The sequence below is a fragment of the Girardinichthys multiradiatus genome, chromosome 11 (assembly GCF_021462225.1).
Source record: "Girardinichthys multiradiatus isolate DD_20200921_A chromosome 11, DD_fGirMul_XY1, whole genome shotgun sequence".
Lineage (NCBI taxonomy): Eukaryota > Metazoa > Chordata > Actinopteri > Cyprinodontiformes > Goodeidae > Girardinichthys > Girardinichthys multiradiatus.
The window spans coordinates 32,671,509-32,699,440 of NC_061804.1; the positions used below are offsets into that span (position 1 = coordinate 32,671,509).

At 40.5% G+C, this 27,932-nt stretch overlaps 1 protein-coding gene across 1 annotated transcript; it reads right to left on the bottom strand.

Annotated features, from left to right (window-relative positions):
• Nucleotides 1-799: 799 nt before the first annotated feature.
• On the bottom strand, nucleotides 800-27,707 carry tbc1d8b (TBC1 domain family member 8B). The gene is made up of 21 exons (XM_047379313.1): nucleotides 27,445-27,707; nucleotides 21,701-21,811; nucleotides 21,376-21,494; nucleotides 19,604-19,829; nucleotides 15,688-15,928; nucleotides 15,369-15,576; nucleotides 15,115-15,282; nucleotides 14,856-15,017; nucleotides 13,179-13,329; nucleotides 12,877-13,091; nucleotides 11,902-12,019; nucleotides 11,536-11,821; nucleotides 11,312-11,441; nucleotides 11,133-11,231; nucleotides 10,986-11,054; nucleotides 10,662-10,902; nucleotides 10,513-10,578; nucleotides 5,787-5,879; nucleotides 5,612-5,659; nucleotides 4,175-4,272; nucleotides 800-4,095 (listed from the first exon to the last, which is right to left on the bottom strand). Exons 1-21 carry the CDS (start codon nucleotides 27,569-27,571, stop codon nucleotides 3,664-3,666), a joined length of 3,408 nt encoding a protein of 1,135 aa, XP_047235269.1. The 5' UTR covers nucleotides 27,572-27,707; the 3' UTR covers nucleotides 800-3,663.
• Between the last annotated feature and the right edge of the window lie 225 nt (nucleotides 27,708-27,932).

The following is a 27,932-nucleotide window of genomic DNA, read 5'->3' on the forward strand; positions in this document are numbered from 1 at the left end:
AAGATTGCCCAGTGTTTGGCTCATCCATCTTCCCTGTCCCTGGTGAGAAAAAGCATTCCCACAGCATGATGCCGCCACCATCATGTTTCATGTGTTCAGAGTAATATGTAGCTTTAATCTTCTGCCACATATTACACTTTTGAGTTCTACAATCCTCCAGCCTCTTGGCTACCTTTGAGTAATGCTCTTCTTGCCCGGGCTGTTAGTTTAGTATGTTATTATGGCCGTTGTGTCGTGCTCTTTTCATTTTGAATGGTTTTATCTCCTTTCCTTCTTTCAACCCCTCCTTCCATCCTTTTTTCACTCATGTCCTCTGTTCTTTCCTTCATCCCAAGCTTTCTTTTGTGCTTTTCTTCGTTCCTTTCTTCATTGTGCCCTTCACCCAAGCATTCCTCGTTTCTCCCTCATTTCCCTCTTTTAGTCCTTCCCTCGTTCCTTTTTTGCATCCTGTCTTTTTTCCATCCTTCCTTGCAGTCTCAGGTTTTTTGGAGATTCCATATTTTATGTCTGCTCATTGTAGAAATGCCATAAAGATCTATAAAACTTTTGTATTTCTTAGTTTAAATTGGCCACAAAGGATAGAACTTTGGAAATTTGAGTCTGGAAAAGAAAATCTGTTGCATTTGTTGCATAAAAAGTGTGTGGGAAATCTGTATATGATGACACCTCAAGTTACTCAAAACATTCAGCTTCACCTTTTGCAGCTGTGCAAATATAAGATCAACCCTCAATGAGCCAATAGTTTAGGTTTTTTGTGTTAATAAGATCTGGTTATGCAGAAGAACTTAAAGGACACAACTTATTAAATCACTGCTCTTTATTCTTGTACATTTAGACAACATTAAAACTAATCCAAATAAATCAAACAAACATCCAAGCATCACATATAGCAGAACAGGAATTCAATCAAGTCGTGCATTGACTTTTACCTTCTCTGTAAAGACCACGGCAATGTTTTTGGGTGATAAAAAAACATTTTTTTTGCATAAAGAAATGTTTCATCTGAATACTTTAGAGTTGTCAAAGACATATAGATTCTTGAAATCAAAGTACTTATATTTTAAAAAAAATTAAATATGCTATCAAATAAAGAGAAATCGACAGATCAAAGCATGCACAAACTCATAATCCATGCACATCCTGTTTAATAATAACACAAAATAAATCATTGTTTGCATTTCAGAATAATTCTATGACATTCAAAAATGTCAACCCAGCATGACTGCAGGCAAACGGTTACCAGTACAGTAAAACCATGCCCAAATATAGCGTTCCCTTTTTCCCACCAGACTGTCAAAGCAATCAAATAGACAAACTCTCCTGCTGATACTCAGGACTGTTTGATAATATTAACCACTGAGTAGTTCCTTATTTGTTATTATTAAACTTTAAAATTAGGGAGTGATAATATATCAAACATCAATTATGTCTTTTACTATTTTCCTATCAATTGCACATATAAACAGTGGCATATTAGTGTGGAAATTGTGATTTTAAAAATAATTTATAAATTTACTTCAACAGTAAAGGTAAAATTAATACAACACAAAGAGGCTGGTCTTCAGTCCTGGTCAGTCAATAACCCCAAACAACGACTCAGCAGGTGGCAAAATGATTAAAAACAAAAAGCACAAAATTAAAGCTTCATTCAGGAGGCACCAAAAAAGATAAGCAGAGAGCTTTATATAAATCTGTTAATTTGGCCTCCAAGAGACAACAAGCTGCGGATGAAGCAGTCCCATGCCTCTGAGATCCAGCTGAAATGCAGGCAAATCTACAGCTTTTAAATTTTTAACAACTGTGCAAATTGCTCACTGAGACAGAAGCAATATGAAGACAAAAACCCAGCAAAAAAACCCAAAATCAAACAGGCAGAAATACTGAATAATCTGGCTGTCTGTTCTGTGGCATCAGTAAAAGCAGTTTGCAGAGGCCTTGTAAATCTTGTAACTATACTACACATGCTCTATATGTAAATGTTGCAGATGATGCAAGTGATATATAATTCTGTTGATATATTGTTTATGTCTCAGGTTGAAAAATATCCCTTTAACTCCTTTTATGTTTACACAAATGTCACCCTGAGATTTGATGAAGCAAAATATCCTTCAAAGGAGTCAACAGTCCTGGAGCTCATTGGGTCGATAGAAGCCTCACAGACACACAAAACCAACACAGATGGAGATAAAGTTACAATGACGTGTAAAGCCCAAACGTCATCAAGCTGAACGGTGGAGTCCACGAACAGCACACAGGAGGGTGCAGCAGATTTATCCGTACAGATCCTGGGTTTCAGGCACATTTGACCCGCTAAAGAAAAAATGTGACAATCCAAATTCATTGGTAAAGCCAGTCAAACATGAGCCTGGGTTATGTCTTTCAACCTCAATTGCTGCTGGATAAGCAAAAAAAGGTGAGCGTTTTGTGGCACAATAGCGCCCTCTGCTGCATGTTTTTGCAGGGGGGACAGACTTTAGCAAGCATCAAAATGTGTAATTAATCTATATAGGAGTTTCACTTGAACTGAAAAGTAATTTTGAAATAATTTTCCAATTTATTGAGACCCAACTGTATAAGTGTCTAAAAAATTACAGAAAAGCCCAAACATACAAGCCTAGACTCCCTTGGTGTGTTGATTTCCGTTCAGAACACCAGTACACAACTATTTGATGATGTCACAAGCACAAGCCTAACACGCGTTTTTGTCGTTTTTGTGTAATTTGAATCTCCACATATAGGCCTGGCATAGTCACGTTAACATTTCAGCCTATTTTCTGTGTGGATAAAGACATTTTTAGGGATGCGTTTATTAGGAACGTTTTACAAAAGACAGATACAAAGATTGCGTTGAAAAAACTGAAGTTCGTGTGTACCCAGCTATTTATTGTAATTTGCATGTGCAAAGAAAAACTTGGATGAGTAGGGCACTACTACTGGCTTTAGCCCAGGGGCCCACGTACTACTAAATCCTGCCACGGTTATTGCAAATGCTTTCACTAATGTTCGATCCATTTTTTTTGGGCTCCCAAAATGTATCATTTTCAGTCATATAAACTCTGATCAGTTTATGGCTTCCAGGAACATTAATACATTGTCCTCTATCCACTGTACCACTACTCTATTCATCTAATGACAAAGCTGGTGCTTCTTACATTAAGCTGACGTTTTGAGCACAACTAACAAGTCAAAGGACAAACTATCATACGCAGTAGTTTAATTGTAAGTAATGAAGACTAATCTGAACGACAATATACATTAAAACATTCAGAAGCAGGTTGTCAGTCAGCCTGTCTATTGATTTTATAGACTCCTGTCAGCTGTTTACCTCATATGATACAATTTCTTAAATCTAACTTGAAATTTAGTGAAAGTGCATCTATATGAGAGAACAAGGCTGAAAATGCATAATGAGATTTAAGAAACAACCCTCAGCCTTCTGTAGTCTGTATCGAGAGTTAAAACTAAAAAACACACTGAATGTGTTGTCGGCAAACCTACTGTGGTGTCTTTAAGATTCAATTACTTTGGATCATTAGCAAAACGAATGCAGAATTTTAGACCCACCTTAGCATCAAAATCCACTTTGATCACATCACCAAATCTAATTGGAGAAAGGAAGTTAAATGAGTCAGAAAAACAGTAACGATTTCCTTAAGCGTCTTTTTACTTATTGGCCTTCAGCTTGAGCTGGGCGACCCGGGCTTGTCCTAGTTTGGTGTGAATATAGACGTGGCGTTCGAAGAAGCCGACTATGGCAGGCTCGTTGAGCAGCGAAGCCAAGACCTGCTCAAAGGAAAACGACCAATCTGTACTCGACTGCTCGGCTCCCTCCTGGCTGTTGTGAGAACTGGAGGCATCTGAGGTCTCTGGTTTGCTCGAGGCCTCTTTGGTTGAGGACGCCTCCGCAGGAGTAGTAGTACTGGCAGGCTTTGTGGCCTCATGGGGCGGGCTGCTTGACTCCTGCAGCCTCCGACCAACCTCCTCCATCCTCAGGAGGAGGCTGGTCACATGGGCGACAGCCCGGTACAGCGACTCCTCCTCGGGATCCCCGTGAAAGATGTTGTAGAGGGTCTTGGAGAACTGGATGAACTGAGCCTGAGACGGACATTCAAAGACATAGATCAAAAAGGGTCATTTTTAATGTAAAAAATAAACAGATGTTTCGATGAATTACTTGATTAATTCTCGGTAGGTCCTTGATTGTTTCTTCCTTCTTAAGTATTTCATTTTGCCATTGTTTCAGATATGCCTGCAGATCAACCTTTCCCCTGCCTGTGGGTTTGACAGGAAAATATATATTCAGATTTTAAAAAAATACAGCAACTATCGTCAGGGTATCGCGGTTCGTACACATTTCCTACTTTTTCAGACCTAAATTTAGAGTACTCATCCCTACAAAGCCATTTTAAAACACAACAGTTCACCATAAATTTATGGCAGGTATATCTAGTCAGTAAGAGAGTGAGTACAATAGGAAAAAAGGAGAGTCTATAAGGAAAGGAAGACAATGAAGGAAGGGCACATGGAACAAAGACAAAGGAAAGAATTGCATGAAAGGAAAGACATTAGTGAGGAAGGAAAGAGACTAGCAAGGACAACATGGAAAGATGGACATAAAGGGGCAGGAGGGCATGAAGATGGGACACGAGAATAGGAAAAGACAAGGAAAAATGAACAACAGATGGAAGGAACAGGGGACACAAGAAAAGAAGGTAGGGCATGAGAAAAGAAGGAAGGAAGGATAGGATTGAAGCAAAAAATGAAGACACGCAGAAGAAAGGATAAGGAAAAAATGGGAATACAAGGGAAACACTAGAAAGTAAAGGAAGAAAAGAGGAAAGGAAAGAAGAAAGGCACAAGGAAGGACAAAAATTTGGAAGGATAGAAAGAAGGAATGACATGAGGAAATAATAAAGGGCACATGGAAGGACAGAAGAAAGAAAAATAGTAAAAGAGGATGGATACAATAAAGGAAGAAAGAGAGGAGACTGACAGCGAGGAAGGAAGGACATGAGAAAAAAAGGAAGGAAGCACACAAGGAAGAAAAGAAAGAGTGCCTAAAGCAGAGAGGAAGGAAGGGAGACATGAGGAAGGACACAGTTTTAAAAGAAATGATGGAAGGAAGGACATGAAGGAAAAGTGAGTTTTAAATACATTTACATGGAAATTTAAAAATACACCAAAACAACATACAGTCCGTTATAGCAGGACATACACAAGAAAGAAAAGAAAGGACACAAAGAAGGAAGGGAGTAAGAATACAAGTTACAAAGGAAGGCATGATAGGTGGAAGGACAAAGGAAGTCCAAAGACAGAAGGAGATGAATAAAAAAGGAAGTATATAAGGGCTGAAGGAAGGGAACAAGGAAAAAAGGAAAGAATGACGATTAACCCGAGGCTGGGCACAAGACAGAAAATAAGGACACAGAGAAGAAAGGATGGAAGGAAGGACACAACCTTAGACAATGAAATAGGGAACATAGTTTGGAAGTACACATATCTTTGCCAATACTTATTTCCATACTTATTGAAAGCTAGAAAAATCTGAAATCAAAATACAGACTTTTCCAGATGGCACAAGAACCCTAAGGAAAATTAGAGGCAATCCGACCTCTTTCAGGACTTTTCCTTATGACGCCGTCTTCTGGAAGATCAAAGGCTGAAAAATAAAAAGGATCCATGTTAAACTGTCCTGAGGCACTCTTTCAGACAAGCCTTAGGATTGAATGGTGACAAAAAGGGGGAAATCTGAGTTTTTAGGGAGAAGAAAAAGAGTAAAGGCTAACCAGTCAGTCTAGTCAAGTGAGAGGAGTCTTCAGTCACTGGGAGAAAATGTTGGACTCTTTCTTCCTTTAAGTGCAAAGGACTCCCTGTGAAAGCTAAAAGAGACTATCTGTAAGGGGACTGAAAGGAAAGAAGTGTCCATGCAGCAAGAAAAGAGAAAGCTTTGAATTTAAGGACAGAAAACACAAGTGGACAGCACCTAATATCCCAGTTTTGTTATCACTCTCCTCTTTAATGTCTTGCACCAATTCAAAGTGGATTCTGAGTATACCACAAGAACAGATACCTGCCCTGGTGGAGCACTAAGTGTTGTGCAAGCCCATGAAGTTCAACAGCCTGTGAAATGTTTCCCAACAGACCTCAATGTACTCCTTCTATCCATTGATGTCATCTACTTTGACTAGGTTACACTAATGTCCACGTGGAAAAGCACAGAAGGCTTGTTGGCATTCTGATTGGTAGCTTAATACAATGTGCAAAACTATAATAACATGCCTTGCAGAAGCATTCATACACCTTTGACTTCTTTTGTTACCTTTCAATCACAATTCAGTGTATTTGGCCAGGTTTTTATCTGACAGACCAACACAAAGTAGTGTATAGGTGAAGGGGGAGGAAAAGGATACCAGGTACTCCAATGTTTTTTGAAATAAAAAATGACTTTTCCCACACAGAACCATGTACAGGTCCTTCTCAAAATATTAGCATATTGTGATAAAGTTCATTATTTTCCATAATGTCATGATGAAAATTTAACATTCATATATTTTAGATTCATTGCACACTAACTGAAATATTTCAGGTCTTTTATTGTCTTAATATGGATGATTTTGGCATACAGCTCATGAAAACCCACAATTCCTATCTCACAAAATTAGCATATCATTAAAAGGGTCTCTAAACGAGCTATGAACCTAATCATCTGAATCAACGAGTTAACTCTAAACACCTGCAAAAGATTCCTGAGGCCTTTAAAACTCCCAGCCTGGTTCATTATTCAAAACCCCAATAAGTCCAGTGTCAAGTACCCACAGTCAGTGATGGTCTGGGGTGCCGTGTCAGCTGCTGGTGTTGGTCCACTGTGTTTTATCAAGGGCAGGGTCAATGCAGCTAGCTATCAGGAGATTTTGGAGCACTTCATGCTTCCATCTGCTGAAAAGCTTTATGGAGATGAAGATTTCATTTTTCAGCACGACCTGGCACCTGCTCACAGTGCCAAAACCACTGGTAAATGGTTTACTGACCATGGTATCACTGTGCTCAATTGGCCTGCCAACTCTCCTGACCTGAACCCCATAGAGAATCTGTGGGATATTGTGAAGAGAACGTTGAGAGACTCAAGACCCAACACTCTGGATGAGCTAAAGGCCGCTATCGAAGCATCCTGGGCCTCCATAAGACCTCAGCAGTGCCACAGGCTGATTGCCTCCATGCCACGCCGCATTGAAGCAGTCATTTCTGCCAAAGGATTCCCGACCAAGTATTGAGTGCATAACTGTACATGATTATTTGAAGGTTGACGTTTTTTGTATTAAAAACACTTTTCTTTTATTGGTCGGATGAAATATGCTAATTTTGTGAGATAGGAATTTTGGGTTTTCATGAGCTATATGCCAAAATCATCCGTATTAAGACAATAAAAGACCTGAAATATTTCAGTTAGTGTGCAATGAATCTAAAATATATGAATGTTAAATTTTCATCATTACATTATGGAAAATAATGAACTTTATCACAATATGCTAATATTTTGAGAAGGACCTGTAGGTTTGGATTTTTTCCCCCTTTGTCATAAACACATTCTTTAAACATTGCATTCTGCGTAACTTGCGTTATTTGTGTCTAATAATTAAATTTGTTTGTTGATCTAAAACATTTATGGGTGACAAACATATAATAAAAAAATATTTTTCTTCAGTAAAAGACAGTGTATATACATATTTACAAAAATATTTCATTTCCCTTTTATATTTCTGAAAATAAAATGTCCTCTTTGAGAGCAGGTGGAACTGAAGCCAAATTCCTTGTTTGTTTGTAAAGCTAATTCTGAAACCATGAAGGCAGCAAACACCTTTTCTCTCCATTGTATCATTAAAAACATAACCCTGACATTTGGAGAAAAAGGGTGAAGATTGTTTTAATTTTAAACAAAATATGTATAGCAATGCATCTGTGCTCCAACCCCCACTCATGACCACATGTGGGTGCAACCATGTGTGTTGCTCTCATGTGTCGATTAAACAATTATCCCGACAAGTCAAGCAATGCCATTTCTTCTGCTTGATGGCTTGGTGCAGCATTAGCAGCACAGCCTGAGGTCCACACTTTAATTTGACACACAACCCTTCCCCTGTGTCAATCTAATTTCAATTTACACAAATTTAACTGTGTAATCTAATAGGCTCCAAGCACCAGAATCAATCTGCATTTGTATTTTTATTTTAGTCTGACACTATGGGATGGGTATGCAGGGCAACAATAACTTATGCTGTGCTTTGAGGTTTGAAGGAATGAAATGTTTACTTCCCTTTGCAAACAAAACATAGATGAGCATTTGCTGCCCTTTGTGACTGAGAAGTGCACCCAGCTGCTGCACCTTTTGTTAGGACTGAAAGATCCTCTGCCCAAAGAGCACATGATCTGATTTCCTGGATCAATTAAGTGTCTGGAGCAGCACCTTTTGCTTGCGAGGAGAAGGCAGATGAACAGTGCTCAGTGCCTGGTTTAGACCGAATCCCAATAAAATAAAGTGGCTTGTAGCACCCTGATGTGACCTGTCCTTGTTGGGAAGCGCTGCGCCCTCTGCAGCTTGACGCTCATTGGCCTGGCACAGCACAAACGGTGACTCAGGGCTTGTCTGCTGCTAAGCTGTCAGTTGTAATCTAAGCAGCTCTTTCACTGTGCGGGTTTTTAGAGGAACCATCCCACGGCAAAACAGCTCCTTGCAGCTCCTGACACCCAACGTTGCCATGGCAAGTTCCTTCATTCAGCATGGGCTATTCTTACCCCCAGCCTCCGAGCAGGCGGTGACACATCATGGAGATAAGAGCCACACATTCGAGGAGAGCTTCTTGCCCCAGGCTAAGTGCTCACTCTACAAATCCTGATGTATGGGTGGGATTTTTAAAATGACAACTCATATGTTTTCAAGCCCTGCAAAAATCACAGCTGCTTTAGGACTGTCTGACTTTGGCTTTTAAATGTTTCATGAGGGTGAGTCCTAGACTGGTTGCATAAATGCTGTAAGTAAATGTGTCAGGAAACGTGTTCATTTAGAAAACCAAACTTCAGGAATCTAACTTTACAGACTTTAGACTCTAAAAAATGTGTAAATGTTAAAGAAACAGTAAGAACCACTTTGCTTGAAACCTCATACTTTAGTGGATTCTATTTTAGTTTATTGTGACAGGCCGAAACAATCACTGTTAAGCAAAAGTGTAAGGGTGGATTATTTTCAAAATTCTTACAAATAAAAGTCTTTACAGTATAGCAAACGTTTGAAATCCTGAGACAATACTTTGTAGAACTGTGTTCTGTAGATAGGTGTCTACCAGCTTCACACATTTACAGGACTGACATTCTGGCCCATTCTTCATTGCAAAATCAGTTCACGCTCAGTCAGACTGAATGAAGACTGAACGAAAAGCGGTTTTCAACTCTGTATTGTAGCTCTGGTTGCATGTTTAGGGTCGTTGTCCTAAAGAAAGCCAAACCTTCCCCCCAGTCTCACATCTTTTGCAGCCTCTAACAGGTTTACTTTTATGATTGCCCTTCATTTAACTCCAGCTACCTTCCCATCAAATCTGAACTCTTTACTTGTCCATGCAGAACAAAAGCAACCCACACTATGATGCTGCCTCCACCATGTTTCACAGTGGGGGTGGTGAGTTAAGGATGATGCGCAGTCTTTGTTTTCCCCCACACACAATGTTTTGTATGTTATGTCATCAGTCAAAAAGTCACATAACGGTTTTATCTATCCAAAGCAGATTCCTTCCAGTGTTTGCTATGTTCCTGAAATGGGTTCGGGAAACCGTACAGACTTCTCAAAACTTTCATCTAACAATTGTTTCCATCATGCCACTTTTCATTACGTCCACAATAGTACAATCAATCAATAATAGTGGTTCTGTCAAAAGATTCTCCTGTCCAAGCTGTGAATCACTGCAGGTCCTCCAGAGTTGGACCGCTTCTCTTAAGTTCTCAACGTTATGGGTAAATCAGTCTTCCATGAGATGTTCAGAGCCTCCCCTACTGTGTTTCTTGGTCTTCACGATGCTGTTTGTTCTATAACAAACCTCTGAGGCCTTCACAGAAAAGCTGGATTTATAACGATAATACATTAAACACCAGTGGACTCTATTTTCCATTTAGACAACTTATGAAGGAATAAGTTTCCCTGGATGTCATATAGGGATATTCAAGTAAAGGGGGTTGAACACAACCGCAAGCCACCTTTTGCAGAGCTCTATCAGTAAATATATTTGAAAATCATGCATTACTTTTTTTACACTTCACAGCTATGTGCTACTTTGTGCTAGTCTATCACATAAAATCCTATTAGTATATATGGAAGTTAGTGGTTGGAATGCAAAAAATGTGTAACTGTTCATGGGGTGTGAATACTTTTGCAAGCACTGCATTGTGTTGTTTACAACGCCACCAAATGGCTTTAAAGGGTAAAAATATCGGCCACTGCCGTTCTTTCTCCAGTCGTTCATCACTAACCTGGCGGCAGGTGGAGCTTGAAGAGAAATTTCAGCTTATTTGTGAAAGATCCACCATACAAGGTATCTGTGGAAATAAAGCCATTATAGCACAAACAGCAGAGAGCGGAAATTAAGCACTGGATCGTAGGAGAAATCCAACAAACTTACCCAGAGCACAGCAGAATTCCCTAAAGTTGATAAGACCGTCCTGGTTCTCATCGATGAGCCGGAAGACCCAAAGGGAAAGGGTGCTCTTGGAGGCACAAAAGGCCCAGGGCTCAAGCAGGAAAAAAAGCTCGCTGAACTGCTGGAAACCCAACTGGTACTGCTCCAAATACGCCAGGCTGGGGTCGTGATGGAGCAGAGCTGGACTTTTCATGGTCCAGTAGCAGCAAAGGAAATGCTGCCTCTGAAAAGAAGCGTGATCAGACAATTATTTTATGTAGATTGTTTTAAAAGGAAAGATGGTGCTGAGCAATGTTATCCACCAACTTTGAACAAGTTATAAAGCTCATCAAGCTGTGAGGTGGTAAACTGGACTTCTTGGGACACCACTCGGATCTTAAAAAACAAATGTTAAACAGATTAATAATACCCCGATAACAACGCAATGATATTCATTACTGTGATCTCACTCACCACATTTTGTTTGGTTGTATCCTCTAGTGTCTGGATCACATGTAGCTTGTTTCTCTTCCGAGAACTCTCAACATCCTCTGATCGGAAATGTCCATATTTCTACCAAAGAACAAGTTGGACTTATCAAACAAAAGTCAGACATTGCTGAATAAAACTGAAACAGGAAAAACGTATAATACCTCGTAGGCTTCTTGGATCAGTTCGCTGATATCCACGCTGACGTGAGATGCTTGCTCGTTGTTGCCCACTGAAGCCTGCTGCACTGTTGGAGGCAACGGGCTGTCTTTGTTGGTCACACTATCAAAGAACCTGGAGGAACACCACCAGAAACAGATGGATCAAAATATATCGAGCAATGACACTTAAAATGTGGTAATCCTGCTTCTTTTGTACGTATACAGACCTGTTGAGGATGGTGACCGCTTCTGCATCATCATTACAGGTGATGAGAGCCTCCAGGTTGAAGTCCAGCACAGCAAGGCCGAGCTGCAGAATGGCCTTTATGCCGTCGTAGAAGAAACAGTCCACCACGTTGACGGCGCTCTCGATGGGTAGGACGCTGATGAAAAGAGTGAGGAACCACGACAAGGACACAGACGAGAAGAAACTCAGATCGGTCATGTGCTCCACCAGCTGCGGGAGGTTTTCTCTGATCAGGTCCTCGAACACAGCCTGGTCAACCAGAGCACCTTAAACAGAAACATTGCAACACATCAGTGTACCAGTAAGAGTAAGCAAATAAAGGGTCACAATCTGCTTCTAGCTTCACCAATAATTCGGCGGTTAAAATAGTCCGGCAGCATCCTCTCACAGACAGCAACCAGCAGCCAGAAAGCCTCCTCTTCCTTCGCATACAGCAGCAGGACTGAGGTGAGAATGTTCATGGCCTACACGGGGCAAAGGGCACACAGATTCAGTGGTTTCAGAAAACATTTTTAGAGTACTATACGACGCACTCTGAGCTGCAGCACCAGCAGAATTAGACTTGGCAGCGACCCAGGAAACTGATTTCTATTTTCCAAAGCATAAACTGCATGTGTGTAAGGTTCCCATGACAACCAGATGTTTGTAGTACTGTGATTGTGCAACATACGCAGCATTTCTATAACTTAACCCTCATGTTTATAGTATAGTGTAGTATAGTATAGTTATTTTCAGAGATATCGTAAAGTTAATATACAGATTTTTCTATAAAAATCTATAAACATTCACTTTTTGTATTTGTTTTACTATTTAGTTTTAAATCTTTATTTAACCTCAAGCAAACTCCTGCATGAAGTGGAAAATATTTCAAATACTATATTCCTTCTGTTATACTTCTACTACTTATTAAAATCTGTATCTGCAGGTTGAAGCTTTAAAAAAAAGAAACGGTTCAGAAATTGGCCGCTGAATAGTGATCAGTACATCTGCAGGGGCTGGTAAATAGGACCGACAGGAAGAATCCTGACTTCCTGTTGTGATGTCATTAACCTGAATGTACGGAAAGCATTTAAAACAAAAAATTTGCCCAGCCATTATTGTTTAAAAACTGCAGTAAAACTCCTCACTTTACAAACTAGCTTTGGGTTTATTATCATTGTTTGGTTTTTAACCAAAAGAAAGACACCTTCTGGTTACACTCACTTTTTACAAAGTGAAGATGGACGTTAAAGGAACAGGATATTTGCCATTTTCACCACTAATTAAGAGAACAACTAGTCTATTTGAGGGCAATAAACCTTGTGTTTGAAGAACTGAGTACCTGGCAGTATCCAATTTTTGGGTTCCTGTAGGCATAGGCAGTAAGGACTCTGCGCAGAGCTGAGATTCCCGTGTCGCTCTGAAACGCCGGGTGCTCGGGGAGAGAGCGGTGCAGGTCTCTTTCGATCTCATCTGTAGCCAAAGTGCTATTGCCCAGCGACTGTTCAACCAGCTCAGTGTAATAGCCGGGGTGAGCGGCCATGTCGTTTACAGCTCCTGCAGAGTCGAACCCACGTCATTGACCCAAAGTGTATGCCACTTACTACATAATACAGGAGTAATATTTGATGTATACATATATACCTGAAAACAGCATCCAGAGCTCTCCCCTCAGGGATTCGGGAACACCTCGAACAATCAAGTCTCGTGTCTTCCTGGTGAAAAACATACTAGTCCCACGTCCGTATTCAGAGAAATGGATGTTCCAAGACTGCTCCTTCATCTTTTCTTTTAGCTATTAAACACAGATACAAGAAAAAATCTCATCTACACAATTTAGACTGTGTGTGTGTGTGTGTGAGAGCTTTTAATGAAGCATTTCAACTGTTCTTATGCTTTTAGCTTATAAGTTTATGCAGTACACTTCAATTAGTTTCAAAACTGACAGGGGGTTAGGGTTAGGGATGCACAACTCTGAATTAACTGTGATTTTGTCTCACTATGCATAATATCAATATCTCAAAGAGCAGCTGGAACTGCAATAAATATTAGCCAATTATACAAATACCTTGAAATTAGGCTAAGCTGTTTTGTTGCTATAACAGCAAATGCATCTGGATGCAACTTTTCCAATAAAACGTGTTGTTGAATCGGAAATAATTAACTACATTTCTTTTCCAGTAACTATAGTAATCTATAGTCCATGTTAGATTAGTTTATTTTACTGCAAGGAATCATATGGTGCAGCCATATTTGGACGAGTCAAGGTGAGGACTATGCCACAAATCAACAGAAAGATATTTGAAACTTGGAACTCAATCGAGTGTTTCTACAGGACAGTAATCTCGAACATATCAAAACTGATTTTGGGATGGAAAATTGGAAAATTGTGGGCTATACCTAGAAACCATATCCATGCCAGGAAAACAACAAAGTTGAATATGTTCTACTGGTTCCGATTAAAAGAGTCAAATATCCATCCAGAAATATGCCAGAAGGTACAAAAAAACTTGTAGCTTTTCTGGAACTTGGTAAAGGACATTTATGAAAATATCAATGAGGGATTAGGCATATATTTGAGCCTGCATGTAGTTGTAAAAGTAATTTGCCAAAATATTAGTCAGAACCAATAAAAGAACATGTTCAATATATTATCAAAACAATAAAATACTTAGAAGTTCATGCTAATGATGAGTGTATGTAAACTTCTGACCAGAACTGTTTCTTACAGAAGGGCTTTGGTAGACAGCAGTTACTTTAAGGAAGTGGTGTCCAGACGTTTGGTCACAAGGATAAAATCAGCAAGTTAAAATTTTGTAGATCCAAAACATATACTGAGTACCTCATGTTTCCTTCTTTGTAACACAGGCAGACAATTACAATTATAAGGTCAATTAACTCTATTTTGAAGGTCTAGAACGGGATCTGGGTCACTCTTTCTGTAAAAATGCTGCGATATTGAGCCAGGTTTAATGAATGAAAGCACCCGGGTCTGCTTGTGTGAAAAGCGACTGGATGTTTGTGGTTGCATTTACTAACACATTAAAGTTAAAATAAACAAAACAAATGTCATTAATACAAAATGGTTCATATTTGTCAAAGTAAATCTCAACATTTCTTAAAAAGTGTTCATCTGCTTTAAGTGCCTATGCTGGTGGGACAATTTCACACTATTCTAGCATAGTCTTTGGGGGCCACACAAAATCATTCCAAGGGCTGGAAATGGCCCCTGGACCACACTTTGAACGCCCCTGCTTTAACTGCTATCTCATTCAATATAACATATTTTTGGGTTTTATACACTCATGTTTTTCTGCTTACCATTTTGGGATCAAGGTTTTCAACATCTTGAGGGTGAAAAACAGTCATGAGGGCCTCAGTGTTTACAGCCTTGCTGGTGTCTTTCTGTCCTACCATGAGAGTCACATCCTCCGGGTTGTCCTCGAAGTGATTTATGAGCGACTGACATTCGCCGCGTATGACCTTGGTGTTAAAGACATGCCGTACATCAGTTCACTGTCAGAAACCGCTGCAAACCACAAGATGAAAATGGCCCGAGTAAAACATGCAATCATATTACCTCTGATGAAGCAGAGTGCTGTGGACTAGCACTGATCCCGCACCTGCTACGGATTGTGTTTGCAAGCCGCTGGTAGTCCCGTACCTCGGAGAAACGCAATGCTCTCTTGCCACGCACACATACGGTCAAAGCCCGACTACTGGAATCAGGCTTCTCAACATTAATGACCTGCAGGAAGGCAATATTGGCCGACAGAACAGTCAGCGTACAGGTTTTCGTGCTGTGTTACAGCTGATTCTGAGATGCCTCTTTACCTCTCGCATTGGAATGATGATGTGGCATTGGCTGCCATCCTGACTGGCAAAACAAAGGTAGTTCTCAGACAGGCAGATCTTGCCAAGAGTTTTAAAATGACTGAATGGCACCCACAGGAAGCTTTCATGCACTTCTAACAAGTTTTGCTCTTTGGGAAGCCTGAAAAACGACCGAAATTGCTCACTTTTTGCGTGAGCTTCAAGGCCTCTGTGGGAAAACGAGTAACAGAAGTTACACCGTAAGAAAAACATAACACACTACTTTAGGCTATACGTTTCCCAAGTTTCATTTTCCAGAGCAGGTATTCACAAGCAGTACCTCTTGGTAATTTGTAGAGGGTCAGAGAGAGCTGGCTCTCCCTGGAATGCCTCTTTATCGAAAAGACGCTTGATGGAGTAGTTGGCGAGCTGTTCCATGATGACAAACGTCTCATTGAGATGCAGCAGCATGGAGAAGTAATGATCCTCCCCATGAGCCATAACATGGATGCTCTCAGTCAGGATAACATTAGATGTTTTCTCCAGCCTCCAGATCTCATCCCAGGAGATGATCAGTTTCACTGCAGAGTCAGCATAACAAACCTATTTAAAAAGCAATTATTTTAGAAGGGAATGTATCATAATACAGCCTTACCTTTTCAGCCTTGTAGCGTAAAGCCTATCACAATAATAATTTATATTAGGGAGCCAGGTAGCGAACTTGTTTTTTCACTCTTCTCTACATGACCATCCTGTGTTTTACTCATGAGAGTTTACCTGCCCTACAGTAATGGCTCAATCTCCATGAACAGTTTTGTTTCGTCCTTCGACCCTAAAAATTCACATCCAGGTAATGTTGCGCTTATTGTGAATGGAAGGGAGATCAAAATTTTCTAACATCTGCAGTCAAATGTAGTTTCCTTCATTTGGCTCTGACACAGATAAAAAAAAAAGTGTTAAAGCTAATTATTCCTTTTCTTTCTGATCTCGGTGGAAGAAGACGCTTTTTCTCTGTCTCCCGCACCCCCTCCCATATCTGCCCTGCTTCAGCTCTGTGTCTTGTCTTCTTTTTGGAGCCTCTTTTTGCATATCTTCCAAATTCTTAGTTATGGATTTTGTCAGCTGGTCTCTCAATGCAATTGATAAAATTTCCTCGACGAGAAGACAGGGTGAAGGAGAGCCCACTTGTCCGGACGGGACGTTTTCTCTGGATACACAATGGACTAGAAGTGGAGTATTGTGTGTTTGTCGATAATGAGGCTGCCTGGCATGCATGATGGGATCTTCAGGGCGATCAGCACTCCGACTGAGATGTTACGTGAGCTGAATCGCAGACTGGATGTGATCCTTACACAGGATCGCAGGCAGGTTGCGGTTCCTGGACTCAGGGGTGAAATGGGATAAATCTTGGAGAAAGTTGTTCGCTCGGATCTGGCGAAAGACCAGGAATTTGGCTGTTTGGATTCGCCTTTCAATTCAATTCAATTCAAAGATACTTTATTGATCCCCGAGGGGAAATTAGAATTCCAGTACAACCCATCCAAACATACATCATGACACAAGACAAGGGGGGGACGGGTCACCGAGGCTTTGCTGCCCACTCACAGGCGCTGCCCTTGCTAGATGAGAAAAGAGGCCACATTAGGTAAGTAGAGGGGAAAAAATCATATTTCACACTTTATCCTTAGCAGGATACAGTTTGAGATTGTAAAAAATCTCAGCACAAAGAAGCAACAAATTTACAAAACAACATCATGCCGGGAACGGTGAAGGTGGTGTGAGGAGTGCAAATGTTTATCTTGAGCATGTGTGTGTGTGTGCAAGTGAGTGTGTGCAAGTAAGTCCATGAAGCACTGTCACAGAGGCCATTGTCCTTGATGGTTCGTTGGAATGTACATCAACCGGCCACAAAGTTCTGAGCAGGTCCACAGATGTCCTCAGGGAAGGGAGGGGGCAGAGGGAGCAGAGCGTCATGTTTACATAACTTCCAGGAGAAGTTGAAGATAGCCAGCCATCAAGGCCGTGCAGGGGAGCCAGATTCAGAAAAACAATAATTATTTGGGTTAGGCTGACTCTTAATTTTCCGTCAGCCTTGAGAGTCTCACTGGTGCTTCCCAAAGGCAAATCCAAACAGCCAAATTCCTGGTCTTTCTGCCAGATCCGAGCGAACAACTTTCTCCAAGATTTATCCCATTACACCCCAGAGTCCAGGAACCGCAACCTGCCTGCGATCCTGTGTAAGGATCACATCCAGTCTGCGATTCAGCTTGCGTAACATCTCAGTCTGAGTGTTGATCGCTCTGAAGATCCCATCACACATGCCAGGCAGCCTTACAATGGCCAGAACAGCTGCTGACATTCTCCGAATTTCTCGATATGCCAGGTAACCACTGACTCCAAAAAGCAGAAATCCTGATATCAAACATCCAATTATATACACATCTTCCACATCCTCGACTGACATTATCGACAGACACACAATCCTCCACTTCTGCCAGGAGTCCATCGTGTATCCGGAGAAAAATGTCCCGTCCGGGCAAGTGGGCTCTCCCGACCCCTATCTTCTTGTCGAGAAAATTTGATCAATTGCATTGAGAGACCAGCTGACCAAATCCATATTTTGGAAGAATTTGGAAGATGTGCAAAAAGAGGCTCCAAAAAAAAGACAAGACACAGAGCTGAAGCAGGGCAGATATGGGAGGGGTGCGGGAGACAGAGAAAAAGCATCCATCTCCACCGAGAGCAGGAAAAAGAAAAGAGAAGCACCAGCGAGAATCTCAAGGCTGACGGAAAATTAAGAGTCAGCCTAACCCAAATAATTATTGTTTTTCTGAATCTGGCTCCTCTGCACAGCCTTGATGGCTGGCTATCTTCAACCTCTCCTGGAAGTCAAGTAAACATGACGCTCTGCTCCCTCTGCCCCCTCCCTTTCCTGAGGACATCTGTGGACCTGCTCAGAACTTTGTGGCCGGTTGATGAACATTCCAACGAACCATCAAGGACAATGGCCTCTGTGACAGTGCTTCATGGATTTAGTTGCACACACACACATGCTCAAGATAAACATATGAACCACCTCACACCACCTTCACCGTTCCCGGCATGATGTTGTTTTGTAAACTTGTTGCTTCTTTGTGCTGAGGTTTTTTGCAATCTCAAACTGTATCCTGCTAAGGATAAAGTGTGAATTATGATTTTTTTCCCTCTACTTACCTAATGTGGCCTCTTTTCTCATCTAGCAAGGGCAGCGCCTGTGAGTGGGCAGCAAAGCCTCGGTGACCCGTCCCCCCTTGTCTTATGTCTTGGATGGGTTGTACAGGAATTCTAATTTCCCCTCGGGGATCAATAAAGTATCTTTGAATTGAATTGTATCAGTAAAAGAAAGCATTTTGTACCTGATAAACACCTTGATGCCTCTTGGTCTGGCTGTTTACTTCCTGCTCGAGCTATCTGACCAAGACCTGCCATGAACTATATTTTCCTCATTACTGAGGTTTAGTTTGTTGCTACCCTTAAATCCAGGATTCAAACATTTTTATAATCCTGGGGCAAAACATTGTTTTCAACAGAGAAACTGTCTTTAGTAGGCCAAGAGAAATCCATCCTCTCCATCTGTCTTTAATTTTGCTGAGCTTACCCAAGCTTCCTGCATAGAAGATCTTTGTAGCTATGGTGCTCACTATTTCTTGTTACTGTGGCACCAATAAGCAGCCACATACATTCTACATATTTAAGTTAGAAAGGTTTTTTTGTCAACAAAATTGTCTGTATGATAATTACTGAGAGATTAAAGCTGGTGTCGTTCCATACAACACATCCCAATCCATATATGGTAGTAACTTCCTGTTTTAGTGTGTTTAACTCAAAATGCTTAATTTGTTTAATAAATGTCGCAAAATTACTTATACGCTTGAGAAAGTAAACTCAAAGACTAATTATTTGTTTCACTCTTTCCCTAAACTATGATCATATATTCTCTTTAAGAAACCTGAAACTGCTCATTGCTTCTTTTAAACAAAATGTTTTAAGACCTTCCTCTGTGACCCACAATTCACTATTACCCATTCTCCACACACCTTTTCAAGTCTACACTGGGAGTTAACAATTCTGGAAGCAGCCACCACCAACAGCCATTTTCCTTTAAAACTATAAAAGCCCCAGTCAGTGGCTGTCGGTAGTTATAGTACCCTTTGTAACATTAAAACAAAATTTTATTGGCAAAATGTAGCACACGTAACAGCACAGCCATTGCTTACCCTCAGCTCCTAGAAGGTAGGAGTAGAAGCACAGGAAGTTTGTGCTGAGGTACAGCCAGCCCTGGCAGGGTACTTTGCCTTTCCAGTAGCTGCATGAGTAATACGTGACCAGCTTTTCCTGGGGGGGCAGCTCGAACCACTTCTCAAACCTTAAATGGGCTTCTCTGAATTTCTCTGGATAGTCCTCCAGCACCAGAGATGCCTTCCCTTCTTCAGCAATAAGCCCCTAAAAAACAAAAATAAAAAATAGCAACTCGAACAATGCATTGCACAAGCATCAATATCAAGAGATTCTTTAGATTTTGTGACATAACATCCACAAAATTTCATTTATTTTTGGGGATTTCAGGTGATAGGCAGACAAACAGAACATTATTAAGTAAAAGGAAAATGGTTTATGATTTTCAAGATCTTTTGCAAATAAAAATCTGATGAAGCTTGATGGAGACCAAGGAACGCACCAAACAAGTCAGGGATCAAGTTGCGAAGAAGTTTAAATCACAGTTAGAATATTCAACAACATCCAAAAGTTGAACATCTCACAGAGCAATGTTCGCTCTATCATCTGAAAATGGAAATAATATGGCAAAAGTACCAACACATGGCCATTAATCCAAATTCACACACCACCTAGGGAAAGCATTAATCAGAAGCAGCCAAGAGGCCGATGGAGGAGTAAACTCTGGAGGAGTACAGCTCAGGGGGGAGAATCTGGTGAGAGGGCAACTGTTGCTGATGTACAAATCTGACCTTTATAGGAGACTGGCAAGAGAAAAAAATAAACATAGGTCTGATTCACATGTTGTCATAAGCCACATATGGGGACTCGGCAAACACGCGAAAGAAGGTGCTCTGATCATAGGAGACCAAAGATGAATTTTTTGGACTACATTCAAAACAAGTGTTTGGCAGAAAACTAACACTATCTAAACACACTAACCCCACAGTGAGACATTATGGTGGCAGCATCATGTTCTTGGGCAGGAACACAAACTGGTCAGTTAGGGAGAAAACAGAACTACAACTACTGGGCAGTCCTGACAAAAAAAGGCTGCAGAAGACCTGAGACTGGGGCAGAGGTTTAACTTCCAGCAGGACAACAATCCTTGCCATTCAGCCAGACGAGCAATGATATGGTTCAGATCAAAGCATATTCATCTGTAAGAATGGCCCAGTCAAAGTTAAATCTAAACCCATCTGAAACCAAAGTTAGACCTAAATCCATCTGAAAGTTTGTGGCGAGCCTTAAAAATCACTGTAAACAGATTATCTTGATCTGACTGAGCATTCTGAGAAGAAGAATGGGCAAAACGTTGTCTTGCTAAATGTGCGACGCGGGTATATACGCATGACGTACCTCGACAGACTTGCAGTTGTAACTGCAGTAAATATATGGCTCTATGATGTACTGACTCCTCTGGGCCTCAATATAAATGCAAACCACACTTTACAGATTTTTATACCAAAAGATATTTGAAATATTTCAAAAACCATGTATGATTTTTCTTCCACTTCACAATAATGCACTACTGTATATGTTTATCACATAAAATCCCGATAAAATACATTAAAGTTTGTTACTGTAAAGTGACAAGATGGAAAAAAAAAAAAGTTAAAAAAACAACAACAATTACATAGTATGAATACTTATTTATTATTGTAGAACACTTGATGACACTTTTATGTAGCTGATTTTATAGGATGACTTCCCTGCCTAGGAGGAATGAATGTTAATGACAACATGTAGGTTCTGGTTTTTAACAGCTCCTTACTCTAATCTTCCCCTGTACGAAGCTGGTGATGTCTTCAGTGGAGTCAAAAACAGAGAGTGTCCTCATGATGTTCTGCTGCAGCCAATCCCAGTGCTGATTGATCTCTTCTTTGGTCACCCCTGGCCCAGCGACAGAAAAAGAAAGTAATAAAAGAAAAAAAAAAAGATATATTTGAACTTAGCTGACAAACTAATAGTATTTGTTTTCTGTAATATTTAGATAATTTTGCAGGGTACCACCTCAGTTTTAAACTATAATTGTATATAATAATTGGTAGTAAAGATCCTGAAAATGCCAGAATCAGGTTAAAAACCCAGTCACATACCACATGCTATGGACCAGTAGACTTGCGAATCTGGTGTGTGGTGTAATATGCGGTAAGGAGCGACTTTGGATGTTGAGTCCAACACAGTATCCAGAGTTCCCACAAGCAGGCCTGCAAAATACAGCAGATATACAACCAGAATGTCCCACCTGCAGCCAACTGAGACTCTAAAACACTGACAAATATCAGACTGATAACTATGACAAGAATTTAATAAATTCGACTTGAGTAATTATACACGATGATTAATGATGAGTAATTTAAACAGCACAGCACCCATTTCCATCAGTCGGTCTATTACTGATTAATTTTATTATTTTTTTCATTCTTTGATCACAGTATGGCTTTAAAAATATTGCCTGGCAGCGGAAATGAATAATGCCCCCGATCCGTGCCAGCACTAAATTTAGCTAAATCTGTTACCTTTACACCCTCTCTCTGTCGAGCCCTCAATGAATTATTAACAAGCCTGCGCTGAAACCGCTATCTAATGGTCTGCATCAGTATGAGACCAGCCGGCCTGCCTGCTGCCTGCTGTCCAAATGGGCTAAAAATGAGCCGCCAAGTAGTAAAGCATTTGGCAAATCCAACTCAAGTGACACCATGTACTTATTTCTGCAAAACAAGACTGAAAAAGATGCTTCTGATATAAAAACTAGCCTCCTCATTAATGCCATTAAACATATCACCTCTGCTGTCTTCATATAAGCTACATAGGACAATAGTTTTAGATCGAATCCTGGAAATCAATAATTTTTTATTGATTATCTACCAAATACCATACAACTGTCGCACTCTGGCCAGTGGTTAGAAAGTGTACCTGACAATGCCTGGATTTGCCCTGCAGGCATGATTATTGTGACAATGGCGTTCACATGCAGGCTTTAAATAAATATACACCAAACACAACCCAGATTTATTATCTCAGAAAACAAAAAAACATGGGAAGGATTTGGATGAGCAAAGTTGTAATCCTTTAAAGCCTTTATTTCTCAATCTATTTATATATATTTCAGCTTCAAAGGTACATGTTTAAGTTGCCCTCTCGAAAGGAAACGTTACTGAAATGTAACACACTGTGATCTCCTATCACAATGGTCTATGGAGAGTTTGATATATCTATATATAGATATTTCTAGATACATCTATATCTAGATATATCTAGATCTAGATATATTGAAAGAAAGATAGATAATATTATATACATCACAAATGCATGGTTTAGTCTTAAACCTCCAATATCCTAATAAGCAAAACTAGATATAAATCTAACAAGAAAAAAATAAAAACAAGGAATATGCAGTTGTAGCACAGTTCCTTATCCTGCTAACTCACAGTAGGTTTGCATCTACAGTGGCTTTCCATGGTGTCTACACCCCTGTTCAAATGTAAAATAGAAGACCATGATACTTAATTTCAGAGCTTTTGCCACAAATAATGTGAGATCTATCCTGTTCAATTGAATTGAAACCTAAACAAATATGTGAGAAGGGGAAAAACTCTTTTTGGTAGAACTCATGAGGATCCCCCATCTTCACTATTTTTTTATGGCATTCTGCCTTACCAAAGTTATTCAGACCTATAAGATTATGAGAACATCTCTGTCCAAATCTCTCTTCAGGAGACCTATCAGATTCAGTCTTGGACTTTGGTTAGGCCACTCCAAAACCTTTTTTCCACCTGTGAAGACATTCCTATGTGTATTCGGATGTCTGCTTGGACTCCTCATCTACCGCTTTCTAGCAGACACCCTAAGGTTTTAGGTCAGAACTAACCGGTATTTGGAGCCGTTCATCATTTCATCCACCTTGAAAAAAAATAAATATATGAAAATAAAAAAAAAATCATATTCCATCTTAACATGGGTGTGCACAGTTTTGAAAACCAGTGTAAATAAACAGGTTATATCTTCATCAGCACAGGATCATACACCCTTACAGCCGCTGAGTCAGTGTGTCCATACAATTTAAGAGTGAATGGGTCAGAATAGCCTCCAGTTTAATGCAGAAAATGTTCCAAGGTTACAGATCAGCCCTCAGCTGAACACGACATGGCTAAAAATACACAATCACCTTAAAAACCACCTTAAAAACATGACAACATAAAGGGGATCCTGTCAAAACTGGACAAAAGAGACTGGCTGGATTCAACTTCCTGAAAAGCTGAGATGTGCAGAAACTGCTAGCTCCTTTAAATAAAAACTAAAACCATTTTTATGCTGATTTTACATACAAGCCAAAGTTTATTTCAATCATTTCATTTTTATCATGCATTAGCCATTTATATGTTATTGTTTGTTTTATTTTACATGGTTAAAAGTTATTCTTTTATTGCATTTCTTGACTCCAGTTACTATGTTTCTGTAATGCATTTAAAATGACATTGTGAGGTTGGTGCTGTGCAAATAAACATTCCTTGTGTTTATTATTTTTTGTAAGTCACAGAAAACGGAGGCATGCACCTCTGCTGATGTCGCAAAAGGCCACTATTTTGAGTTAAATTGTTATAAAAAACAAAATGTAAAGGTCAAAATGCTCCTTTAAGATGATTTTCAAGTCCTAACGAGCTTCACTGCAGAACTAACGAAATTATCACAGAAAATGATTGACAGCCAGACAGACTGCAGATAATGAGACCAATTCAATCCAACTAGTTAGCCCACCATGCATGCACCAGCTTATACCATCACCGTCATTCCAATAAACACCAGAGAAAGAATTCCAACATTCCGATATCAGAAAGGAAAAAGGGTTTTGGGAAGCGCTGGAGTAGTTCAGACTGCGAGCAGTGCCACTGAACTGGCTAAAGACACAATTATGTAAGGTGATCCAAGCAGAATACAGCATTTACTTCTTTTACAAGTGGTAAACGTGCATTGGAAAATACAGCACAGAACGGAAAAGTTCAAACAGAATGATAAACAGATTTGTACATTTGGTGAAGTTCTGAGGACACTCATTGTCATTGTTTGCTTCAGGTTTCCAACCCACACCAGTATCTATTAGGGATGCATGATGTTTTTCTTTTTTGGGCCTACAGCAAACATTGACTTCAGGCAATGAATAGTCTATCCAGCCACTGGAAAAAAGCACAGTTACTTCTGTCCAACATCTGCTGGTTTGGCAATGAATCAACACCTCTTTACCTTCAAAAACTTTTCATGCTGCATTAGACGACAAGTGTCAACAAATACTTGCACTTGTCGCCTTCCACACATCCGGGACAGGGTCGTGGGGGCAGCAGTCTCAGCAGAGACACCCACACTTCCCTCTCCCCAGACACCTCCTTCAGCTCTTCCTGGGGGAGCCCAAGGCGTTTCCAGGCCAACCGGGAAACACTCTGAGGAAGAAGTCCAGAGGGCATTCGAAACAAATGCTCGAGTCACCTCAGCCAACTCCCCTCGATGTAGAAGAGCAGCAGCTCTACTCAGAGCTCCTGCTGGATGGCCGACCACCTCACCCCATCTCTAATGGTGCGTTCACACTGAACGCAGATTCTGCAAATTTTTCGTGTCATTTGTGTGCCGTTGCTCGCTTGACATTTCGCATGCAATCCGCGTGGCCAAATGTCAACAAATGGCAACGCTTCACCACGTCATCAAATAGGAGGAGCTTCTATCTGCAGCTTGCTGGTTTCAACTGAACATGGCGGACATGGATTTCACGGATCATCAATTTTACCTGTGGAGAGCCGAAAAAAGCCGCCGACGTCGACATCCCTGGGTTTACCAGATTCTTCAGGGACGGGAACAGTTCGGAGATTACCGCCACCTACTCCAGGAGCTGCGTCTGGATGACGGTCGATTTCAGCGGTACTTCAGTCTATCCAGGACCCAGTTCGAAGATTTGCTGTCCTGCGTTGGGAGACGAATTGGCCTCCTGGACGCCATCTACCGGCGCTATATCCCCGCTGCTGAACACCTGTCCATCTGTCTTCAGTGAGTAAATAAATCTCAGCTAGTTAGTTGAGTCATACAACTCAGGCTTGCCGTACACTGAAAACCGCTTCTTCTCTGCTGCGGTCCTCCACCCTACGTCACAGCCACATCCAGTCCCTGATTGGTTGACGCAATGCAAATTTAGAGAGAAGTTCAGATTTTTCAACTCCTGCAAGGCGTCCATTGCAGGTTTCGCTTCGCTCGGTTCTCGCTAATCACGCCTTTCGCGCCGCGTCCTTCGCATTGCCTCGCGCCGCTCCACTCCTGAACGCGCCTCTACATGGGGATAACATGTAAATCGGTCGCTCTTATCACAGAATTCGCGTTCGGTGTGATCGCACCTTTAAGGAGTGCACAGCCAACCTGTGGAGGAAGCTCATTTTAGCCACCTGTATCCAGGATCTCGTTCTTTCAGTCATGACCCAGAGTTCATGAACATAGGTCACCAAATATGTAACTGGCATAGAAAGTCTGAATGCATGGCACTTAAATAATGAGCTAACATTTATTGCAGTCTAGGCAGTTCTTTGTGACATGCATATTGCATACAGTGATATCCCAATAACAATAAATTTGCGATATATTTTGTGCAGCCCTAGTATCTACCGTGGCTTGGGGGTCGTCAGAGTGAAACTGTGGCTCCGACAGTTAAAGCTGAAATACTTGGATTTTAGAAAAAACATCTGCTTGCAATGTTATTGAATGTTGCAATAACAATATTCACTGCAATAAATCCACATTTTATTTAACCCTCCATTTCTCTTCAGTAATTAAAAAGCTTTAAACACTACTTGTGATTGTTAACATCTTGGGCACTACCATGTGTTAGGTTTTTCTTAATCCTTATTTGTCTATTTGATTGGGGGCCTGTAGAGAAAAAAACTCAGACATTAACAACACCAAGTTGTAGCATTTTTCAGATATTTTTCATTTGCAGTCTGAGTGGTGAGTACAAAAGGTGTTTAGAGGAAAAAACACTTTAAAAGATTACAAAAACACAAAATATCAGCCTTAAGGACACTTATAAAATTTACAGTACATTTATGCAAGTGTAACTTTAGAGAGTCCAATCATAAAATCTATTAATTCAATATAAAAACAGGGAGACTCCATTCAACAAGCTGACTCTGTTATTGGCATGCAAAGAATAAATCCCTTTCACTTTGAATATATTAGCTGACAAATATTGCATTTCAAACACTACACACCAACTCGATTCCTGTGCCTCTTGTGATGTCACTGACCCAAATACTAACAATAGAGAATATGCCATTTCATGTGGCTGCACTTTTAAAAGCGTATTTGTGAAATCCTGCAGTGGAAATCCACCCTGTAATAGCCAGCTGATTATTTTATTTTATTTTTTATTGTCAGTGTACATTTGTTCGTGGGAAGAAAAGAAAAAAAAACACTTTAAAACATGACTAGAGCTTTTATCGATTTACTTGAACGTCAGAAAACTACAAAAGAAAGATAAATAGTGAGGGAATTATAAGTAAAATAGGCCCTTGTTGTCGATTACTTTGAGTAACAAACACAAAGCAAACTAGAAAGACAGTTTCTCTGGACTACGTGAATTCCAGCTGTTCGGTGCCTCACATTATGGACACTTCAGTCCTAGTACCTGTTGAAATGAGCCTGATTTCCTGCGAAGTACTAGTTCCCACCCCATGAATGGCCACAATAGCTAAGCAGCAGTCAAGGTGAGTTCAACCGTAATCAACTAGTGTTTAAATATGAGTAGCTACGCGGCAAATGCAGCTGCACCAACATGCGAGTAGATAAAATCTAAAGCCGCTAACGTTACCTGTCAGCCCGCCACCTCCTTCTCCGTACCCCCGTCTCCTTTGCAGTACGAAATACTCATTATCCTTCTCGGTGACCCACAGTTTGAAGGCGTTTTTCAGCAGAATTTCTTCAGGTTTGAGCCACATGTTTCCAGCGTGACGGACGTCTCATGTAAATCCACCTGACATGTCACAGTCTCCCGTAAAAGGCACCAAGCAGGGTAACCGGAGGCATTTGTTTGTGTCCGAAACCCTCCCTTCCCACGTCGACAAGAATTGCTGCTAAGCGCGCGTGGCATCATGGGATTGTAGTTTATGAAGTAAACGTAGTCCATCCGTTCAACGTCTATACCAGGGCGTTCCCAAACATTTCAGCCTCTGACCCCCAAAACAAAACAACAGTGCCAGAGACTGGCAACCCCCTAAAAATACATACAATTTATTTTATTCTATTTCACTCTATATTTATTTATTAAATAGATAAATATTTATTTATTTATTTGAGAAA